This window comes from Acartia tonsa, chromosome 5 (genome assembly GCF_053477335.1).
Source record: "Acartia tonsa isolate MP-2025a chromosome 5, ASM5347733v1, whole genome shotgun sequence".
NCBI classification, from domain to species: domain Eukaryota; kingdom Metazoa; phylum Arthropoda; class Copepoda; order Calanoida; family Acartiidae; genus Acartia; species Acartia tonsa.
Window position 1 is genome coordinate 8,342,107 of NC_137264.1, and position 10,413 is coordinate 8,352,519.

At 31.7% G+C, this 10,413-nt stretch overlaps 1 protein-coding gene across 1 annotated transcript in view; it reads right to left on the reverse strand.

Moving 5' to 3' along the window:
- Positions 1 to 3,409, reverse strand: part of LOC145318680 (uncharacterized) — a 132,833-nt gene extending 129,424 nt beyond the window's left edge. The window contains exon 1 of the mRNA XM_080160117.1: positions 3,058 to 3,409. Within this exon, the coding sequence (XP_080016243.1) occupies positions 3,058 to 3,224 (167 nt within the window). The 5' untranslated portion in view covers positions 3,225 to 3,409. The remainder of the gene's footprint in view (positions 1 to 3,057) is intronic.
- Positions 3,410 to 10,413: the final 7,004 nt, after the last annotated feature.

Below are 10,413 nucleotides of genomic sequence, written 5' to 3' on the forward strand. Positions count from 1 at the left end.
AAGTCTATGTTTTTGTCTAATTCTGCAATTCTTAATCAGTATTGACAGATATGATAAAGATATACAATAATAAACCAGACATTAAGCGAACGTAGCATCAGAAAAAAAAGAATACAATGTTTTCTGTTCAATCTATGCTAAGACCAGCTGTTTACCAAAAATTTCAGCTAGGCGGCTCATTATATTTTTATTTTATTTTTGGCGATTTCACCTGGGAGGGTGGTAGGACCCTCCCCCAAAATAGCTATAAAATTTCCCAGGAGCTATGAGAAGCTAAACTGTAAAAGAAAAAAAAATATCTGTTCAGCGGTTAACAAGATTCTTTGGTAAAAACAGGCAGAGATCCTTTATTTCATCTTAAGGATTTTTGTTTAATGATAGTATACTTCTTATATCCTTGAAAAAATAACAGTTATAGACAGACAAGAACCCATTGAAATTTCAAAAAATATATATTTATGAATGTTATAAGTTAGGTTAATGTTTTTTTAATAATTTTTTAGTAAATGATTAGGTACTTTATTTGTAAATGAAAAGTACACCTTCACAAAAAGGTACTGTTCTGTTCTAATTGGTGTTGAAAAAATACTCAGAAACTCCTATCTAATTACCCAATTTTAGTTTTAGTAATAATGGATATGTTATCACTTGGATCTTACACCAAATTTCTATGTTCCCTAATAAAGTGAAACTTGCAACGGGCTAAAAAACGATTCCGCCTCTTCTAAAACCCTTACGAACTAACCAATAAACGAGTTTCATGTAAACAAGCAAAATTGGCGACAATTTTTCCCCTGTCATAACATCCACGTATATTCTACATCTTTTACAGGAATCTAAAGACAATGGCCGATAAATTAATGTACATCTCCAATGGTGATTCACAAAATTACCCCTTCTAAAGATTAAGATTAGTGATAGAAACGATTGAATACTCAACTTAATGAATCAACCAATCAAAATTCAATAAAAGTAGTAAAGTTTTTGAGCCAATGAATAAGCCACGGAGCTATAAAACTTTGGGTACAAGTGTAATTTAGAGTCCAATGTCACCTCCCTCCCTGAGTAGGTAATATATCCCTGTAATAGGCATATTTGTTTCACCATACCCTCCCTCCTTTTAATAGGCACATTCGTACAGGGATCTAAAGGGATAAGACATTGGCCGATAAATTGGTGTACATCCACAATGATAATACACAAAATTACCTCTTATGTAAATTACAATTAGTGGTTGAAACGTTTGGACACTCACCATGATGAACTAACCAATCAATATCTAATAAAAGTCCTCAAAGTTGTTATGTCAATCAACAAGAAAACGATATATTATAAAACTTTGGGGATTAATGAATTAAACAGCTGAATGTCCCCTCCCTCCCTGACATTTGTACCACAAATATTCTAATTTAGGTAATTTTCTTCAATAATTATAGAGGACTAACTAAGGAAATGGAGAAAGGCTTAAAATGTGCAAAATTTTTAGTGCAAAGAATGTGACCTAACTTTTTTTTAGAAAATAGCTAGTCGGTGCTTTTAGTAAGTTGTAGATGTAAAATGATCCTTAAGATTTAGATATGTGATCGGTTTTTTTTGTAGACCTCTTATTTTTGATGTAATATAAGTTTTAAAAAAAATTAGTTGGTTTTAAGGTACTAAAACGCAACAAAAAAAGAAGAAAATTGCCATTATATACAAAAAAAATAGAAAGATCTTTAATTTGACACATTACTTTTGAAATTCTGTTGAGTAATTATTTAAAAAATCTATTTTGTTGAAGCCCGGTAAATCAAAACTTTGAACTTTGGGAGCTCGTCACGAATGGATTAGAAAAAAATCACAAAAGTTAGGACACGTTCTATGAAAAATTTTGCTAAATCTTTGCATTAATATGTAATTTATTTTATAACCATTTGTTATTCAAATAACTAGACGAATGCTTGATAGAAGCATTAATAAGTTTGTAATAAAGTATATTTGCTAAAAGAAATGATTTTGTCCAATTAATATTGTTCTAACCATAGTGTGTAATGTATAGAAGTGATATTTTAACGAATATGGCACAACTAATGCTAAAATTACATTTCCACGCACAAAAATTCATATAATTGCATGTTTTAGGTGCAAAGCTATTCTATAATAGTTATTTCTCGCATCGTATTATAAACGGCTAAAAAAACTGGATTGTACATTTCTATATTCGTAGAAAGCTGGATATAATACGATGCTAGACATAGTTTTTTCGTATGGATGAGAACCGGTTCCTATCCACCGGATTCGAATGAATACGAGAAAAGTATTTATGATTGTTAGTTAGTTGTTTAATGTTAAGCAATCATCTAAAGATGTGTTAGGTAACTGAATATAAGCAATCTAATCATATTCCTTAAAAGTTCCTGTTTGAAATAAATAAAAAAAGGGGGGGGGGGTATTCGGTTACATCAGGACAGGGAAGCCTCACAGGGTTAGAGATCCCCACAGGGGTTTCGAGGAAGAATTGATACAGATAAAGAGAAACACTGTGTATTTAATATAAAAAAATATTTCTATTGGATTTGCATTAGAAAATTTTCATACCTTAATCATATATAGGTAATATCCCCCTCCCCCCCCACACACACGCACCTTTGGAAGTCCCCAGGGCTAAGGCCGAAGCCAATAGAGTTATTTAATTGAGATAGATGTATTGTATATATTATATCAGCTTTGATAAAAGTCTTTGTTCTATTTATATGTTATAAAGCATTTTAAAATTCATTTATTTTTAAAGATAAAAAAATATTTAATAAACTAGATATTCTGACATAAATTTAATAAATAGGGTCCGTCCGTCCGGCCGAGACAGTTAGCTCTTTCGTTTATTTAAAATTATTATAATTATCCTATCGCTTTGCATGGTGATTCCTAAAACAATTAGGAACGATTTAGAATGCATAGAAACTCTATGCAAAAAATATGTAAAAAAAAACTTAGCTAACAAAAATAAATTATTATCCTAATATTTTTTTACCTATTTTTTTTTGACCAACAGTACAAGAGAAAATCACTGAAACCTACCTTTTATCGCCATCAAAATTATCTGCCCTTTCAACCGTCGAAACCGTCGCTGCCGCCTTTTTACCGGGCAAATTGAGATACTCAAACTCGGAATTAACGGAAACAGTGGATGAAACCTTAACGTGGAGCCGTGATCGCGGCGATACTAAAGTCACTTTTATCGGCATTTTGACAGTTTTTATTATTTACATCAATTTGAAAAGTCAAAATGTTAATAACAAACGTACATTATTTTGATAATTATAACCAATAAAAGGATAATTTCTATCTAAAAATCCTTTTTTTCACATTATGCGCGAAAAACGCGCGGAGGTTCACTCGTTTAAAGATCGTGGACAACTGAGGAGAAAAATTGAACAACTCGAGAAATTTTCCCAAAGCCATAATAATACACTCAAACACACACACACACACACCCTCACACACACACACACACACACACACACGGACGTAGGAACACACACACACACACACACTTATAGGACGACACAGTGATCTAACAATTTAGCAAAAATTGGGCTTTTAAAAAGCTTTTTTTTTAAATTATCGCAAAACAGTCTTATAGATTCAAATACAATTAAAAGTAAGGACCAATAAGAAAGGATCTAGGCTATTTTTAGAGCAGGGGTTTAACAGCTAATCCTTGAAAGTTCTATAGAGATACTCAAAGTTTTTTGAGGCAAGAAATATGATAACTTGGCTATGAATCTTTGGGTAAAAGTGTGATTTGCAGCTATATGTCCTCTCCCTCCCTTAATTATCTAAAAATAAGAAAGGTTCATCAGTTTGCAAAGTCTGTTGGTATAAACTGACAAAAAGACGTCCTATCGCTCTCATATCAAATTAGTCATTTGAAAGACATCAAACCATTTCATAGCGGGTTTTTTTTAAAACATATTTTATTCTTTTGGCTTTAAAATAAACGTATATTTCAGCATAGAATAATAACTTTTTAAGGTAACTTACTAAAATAAAAGTTGACTGTTTAGTGTGTACACCGAGTACTAGTGTTACAACTGGGAAACATAATGAACGGACGGCCAAGGAGGGCCAAGCAAAGACGAACCGATTACTACAATCAAATAGGCTCACTAGACGAGAACTCCTACTTGGGTTTATGTATGCATAAATATATATCATAACATTAGGTTTACAGAATGGAAAAGCTTAATAGTAAATGTGATTATACACCGACCAATCGTCTTTGGAAATCAGCAATTCGCCGGCTGCTACTATGGTTAGATTGAGAGAGTGCCAAAAGGAAGAGAGAATAAGAGAGAGATAGGGAAAACCATCTTTATAGATAGATAGATATATGTGTGTAACTGTAGATGGATAGATACAGGATACGGGAAGAATAACGGGGCACAGTGTAATATTTTAAGAGTTTCTTTAAATATATGAAAGAAATACTTTGCCTTTTAAAATTTCACAGTAAAATTGTTTTTTGGCACCTTAATTGTGTTTGTTTGCAGGGGAAGATGAGATGTTTTTTTATACTTTGTCCCAAAGTTTTATAATTAACAAATTTTGGACTGTTAATGAATTTTGATTAGTTGGTTAATTAAGTTGAGTTTCAAATGTTTCAACCACTAATAATAAACTACAGAATGCGTAATTGTATGTATCATCATTGAGAAAGTACATAAATTTATTGACCATTGTCTTATCCCTTTGGATCCTTGGTTTGTTAGTTTATCTAATGTATTTGAGAATGTTTTATATAACAAAAAATATCTCATAGTGACTAGGACAAAACTAGAAAGAGGAAAAGAAAGAGAGCCGTAATTCTTTGATGAAATCTACCACTTACTAGAAAAGCCATTTTATACATATGTATGTATGTAATTTATCTGTACTATAGTTACTCCACCCTTAGTATGAAGAGGATAAACTTAGAAGATTTTTCCCTTGTAAGGTGGTGGGGGTTGGTTTACACTCCCTAACCCGATATTGGCAAAAACTTGCCTAAGAGAAATGCTTGGATGTATACTGTTCCTAATTTTATTTAAAGTCATTTTATTGTGCTTTTCCTAATAGTGCCTGTCTGACACTACCCCCCCCCCCTGATTTTTAAAATAAATTAAAATAAGGGGTAGGGTCTTATACCTGCAGCTTGGCCTAATATAATCCAACATTGCCTAACCTAAATTAATAAACATACAAACAAACCTCCATATACTTATTTCAATAATGAATGAGGGTTTATTTGCTCAACAAAGTACTTCGGGGGGAAAACGCCCATATAGATATTTTCCAAAAGTTCAAAGTAGGCTTTCTAGTTAATGCCCTAATAAACAAAAGTTCTTTGTTCCTTTCTTTCATCAGTTTTAAGGCCCCTAAAGCAAAGAAACTAGAACCACTCAGGGAGGATAGGGATATTGGACTAGAAATTATAATAGCACCCAATACTGTTTTTCTCATTTTTGGGTACTTTTTTATTTAGTTCGAAAAAGCAGTATCCAAACATTAATTTGAATCTATTTATTATGATTAGGGTGTTTATTGTTCCTAATTTATCGTCGATTGTCTTATCCCTTAAGATCACGCACCTGCGCCTGAAAGCAGGTCTCAACTAGATCAACTAAGCTGCTCTTTCCGCGGATAGTAAAATGAAAAAACTTCAAGTTAAACTCAGTTTTTTCTTTTATATCTTTGCTCAGAACCAGTTCTAATTAAGCGGATATCAATCGGTTTTGAATCCATACTGGAAAGTAGTAAAATTGTGTTTAGTTACGATACATTTCTATTGACAATTTTAAATCACTATAGGGAAGGGATAGAGTGGTTCCTACCTAGGAAGAAAGGGGACAATGGGATGTTTATTACACTAGTCCCCAAAGTTTTCAATAACGTTTTCTTATTTGTTGGCCTAACAACTTTGGGAACTTTTAATGAATTTCGATTGGTTAATTCATTAAGTGGAGTATCCAAACGTTTCAACCAATAAGTGTAATCTACAGAAGAGGTAATTTTGTGTGTCATTATTTAGAATATACATCAATTTACCGGCTAATGTATTATCCTTTTAGATTCCTGGTTTCTACTGAGATCAAATTATAAAGACGCTTAAAAATGAATTACCATTAAAAATCTAACTAATTAATATAAAGTGAAAATATTATCAGAAAAAGCCTCTCTCAAAATACAGACAGAAAGAAATGTAAAAAGGTTTTTCTAAAAAAAATATATTTTCACTTAAAATCACTGAATTGGCTTAAAATTTTGAGAAGTTTTGATATAATGATTTGATGGATATAGATTTATATTGATTGATCTATTTAAGTAGAGATTTTGCTCAGGGTTATAGGAATTGTACATGTTAACTTTTTTCAGTATTGTATCGCAACCGATAAATATCCGCTGGTTCTGAGTCATACTGAAAAATCATTCAACAATTTTCTACGAAAAATAAAATAGAATTTTTAAAACCAATAAAGTTCAGTTGGCTTCAGCCCCTCTTGTCCAACTCAGGTGGATTATTGATCGACCATCTTGGTTGATAAATATATTAGAACATGCGATAAATTTTGAAAAAATGAAAGAGCACCATCAAAGCATATTCATATTATTTTTGCTGAAATGAAAGCACACCACCAGAGCACATTCATGTAAATTTTGCTGAAATGAAAGCACACCACCAGAGTAAATTCATATAAATTTTGCAGAAATGAATGAGCATATGCATAAAAATTTTGCTGAAATGAAAACACACCACCAGAGCACATTCATGTATATTTTGCTGAAATGAAAGCACAACACCAGAGCACATTTATGTAAATTTTGCTGAAATGAAAGCACACCACCAGAGCACATTCATGTAAATTTTGCTAAAATTAAAGCACACCACCAAAGTAAATTCATATAAATTTTGCAGAAATGAAAGCACACCATCAGAGCACATTCATATAAATTTGGCGGAAATTAAAAAGCACCACAAAAGCACATTCATAAGAATTTTGCAGAAATGATTGAGCACCCTAAGAGCACATGCATTATCTTGGCCAGAGATAGGAAGAGCATGTGGCTTCCTGTGCCATAAGAAATTAAAAAATTTTAACGCTGTAAAAATTTTATTACAATTTTTAGTAAAATATGGTGATAATATCATGCTTTGTAAAGAGTATATTATCTGTAACTTTCCACTAATCAGGTTCAATATGGTTCTCCTTTACAGTGAAGCTTCAGTTTTTATTTTAGCGACTGTGCCTCTATACTCTTTTAGCAAAAGTATAGGAATAAAAAAATTAGCAGCTGTGCATTAAGAAATTAGATTCATTAATTTCTTTAAAATAAACAATTACAGAAACTTAAACCATAACAATATTTTTATTAAAGCTTTTAGTAATAGAAATAATTGATATCAAGAAAACAAACAAAAGCAATGAAAAAATTACAAAAAAAAGAAACTCCAATAAAAAGTTTATTAAGCTCAGAGGTAAATTTACGCAATTCTTTACCAAAGATAATTTATTTAAAATGTTGAAATTGGAAAATAATCTGGGAGAAAGAGGACATTAGGTTATAAATTTTGCCAGTGTTTTTTTATGACTAAAAGACCTCGCTAACATACTTGTAGATAAGGTTCGCTCATTAAAAAACAATTGTGTAAAATTGTTTTTGCTTTAGATCCACAGAAGTAAAAAGTGTAGTCTAGATTTGTCTTAGAATTTTAATAATGCATACACGTACCCTTTCCAGGGATGTAGGATAGGGTTATCAGTTCTAGAATCTTGCTGTAACAGACTGAATAAACACACGCCCATAAAAGCCTCCAAAGGCACCCTAGGTGGTGGGGGGGGGGGGGGGGTTGAATTCGACCCTCAATTTTTTTTTTAGTTTTATAAAGAAAAGTAACCCTCCATATTTTTGGTGGGGTAAAAATTAGTCTAAAACCCTACCAGGAATTATGAGAAGATAGAATGTAAGGAAGAACCATATCAGTTTAGTGGTAAGCGAGATCCTTCGGTACAGACAGACGTGATGTGTAATACAAAAAGTAATTTTAATTCATATTCAAATTATGGTTATGCTATAAACTTAACTTTTCGCTAAAATTTTTTCAATTTTGTTCTACATTATATAATGTTATATATTATTACTTTTTAACAATTTACTGTTTAGTACATAAAATAATATGATTAGATATGATTTTTCTATTAGGTAACAATGCTTTTAAAGCTATCCTGAAAATCACATACAATTGATTTTTTTTGCCTTTTAACACATAGCTATCAACTATTAGATACACATAAAAAAACTTTAGCATAAAAGAATATTTTATATATTGGTGTTCATCCTATATTTCTGATGTATATGCCTAAAACAATGGTAGTTTTTTATCCTATATTCCTGATATATATGCCTAAAACAATGTTAGTTGTTCATCCTATATTCCTGATATATATCCCTAACACAATGGTAGTTGTTCATCCTATATTCCTGATATATATGCCTAAAACAATGGTAGTTGTTCATCCTATATTCCTGATATATATCCCTAACACAATGGTAGTTTTTCATCCTATATTCCTGATATATATGCCTAAAACAATGGTAGTTGTTCATCCTATATTCCTGATATATATCCCTAAAACAATGGTAGTTATTCATCCTATATTCCTGATATATATTCCTAAAATAATGGTAGTTGTTCATCCTATATTCCTGATATATATTCCTAAAATAATGGTAGTTGTTCATCCTATATTCCTGACTAGCGGCTACGCCCCTAGAGGCCTCTAGGGGGCACTTGAGGAGGGGAGAGTCGTATTTGATAACCCAATTTCTTAATTTTTTTTTGGGGGGGGGGTGGGTTCCACCCCCCCCCCCTTATTTTTAATTTTAGTAAAAAAAATTTAAAAAAAATAATCTTTTTTTTTGGGGGGGGGGGGTTGGGGGTGTTCCACCCCCCAAGAAAATAGTTATAAACCTTCCCGGTACCTATGAGAAGCTACCCTGTTAAGGAGAACCCGATCGGTTCAGCGGTTAGCGAGATCCTTCGGTACAAACAAACATATAAACACACACACAGACACACAAACATCCTATTACTTTATTACAAGGATATATATCCCTAAAACAATGGTAGTTCTTCATCCTATATTCCTGATATATATTAAGAGATATAAGTTTTCCGGAATTGTAATGTAGGGAGTAGATTTGAAATCTGCATCAAATTTTAAGGATTTTTTATAAAATTCGTTTTTTGTATAATTCTTTATCTAAAAGCGGAAATACAAATTATGTTAATTAATTTTGGCATCTGTGATTGGTGGATTTAAAAAATCTGCGCTCTGATTGGATGTCGTACATCATTCAACAAATTAGAGCGCAGGTAGTTTAAAATCCACCTATCCTATTGGTCAAAATTAATTAACTTAAAATGTATTTTCGCTTTTAGATAAAGAATTTTACAAAAAACGAATTTTATAAAAAATCCTTAAAATTTGATGCAGATTTCAAATCTACTCCCTACATTACAATTCCGGAAAACTTATATCTCTTAATATATATGCCTAAAACAATGGTAGTTGTTCTAAAATTTTTTTCTTGCTTTCTCTCTGATAGTTATTCAATCACATACATAGATTCACAATAACATTAGAATGCATAGAATAAGGTTACCAGGGTGAAAATATACATTACACAACTTTTTTTAAATTTTATAATTATAGGTTATTTATTCAAATCTATGCGTATATGTAATATCCTGTTATATAAAGGAGTACGTTTTTGACTCTGGCATTCGAAAGCCACTGAATTGATTGGTTCTCGAATTCCGGGAAACTTCACATAGGTCCTCTGGCTTTAGCCTATTTCTTAGTCCTTCCCTTTCTATTTTTATACAGTGCACCTAGATGCTTCAGCCGCAGCTGCTAGTCATTTATTTAGAACTTAAAGAATGTGTTTTTTCCTTTAGTTCCTCCGGCCTAGTTTACATTTTTTACATAGAACATATGGATACTAATAGTATCGTGTTTTAGACAGCTTTCCACGGATATTAAAATGAAAATCTATAATATTAAAACCATTTTTAGGCGTCTATAGGACGAAGACCTGGGTTAACAAATTTGGTAATAAAATCATGATTTTTATTTTATTATTCAGAGAAAATTGCATATAACTCGTTACGATACATGATTTTTCGGTATGGCTGAGATTTGGTTCTAATCCAGCGGATATTATTTGGTTTGGAAGTTATACTGTAAATCTCAGCTCTGCTTTTCTGAAGAAAATAAATTGAAGTAAAAATGGTTCCTACTTTCTATGTAAGTCTAGTAATACAAGAGCAACAAAAAAGTTGCCTTTGTTCTATTGTGGGACTAAAAAAAGTCCCCAAAGACGAGTTTTCTG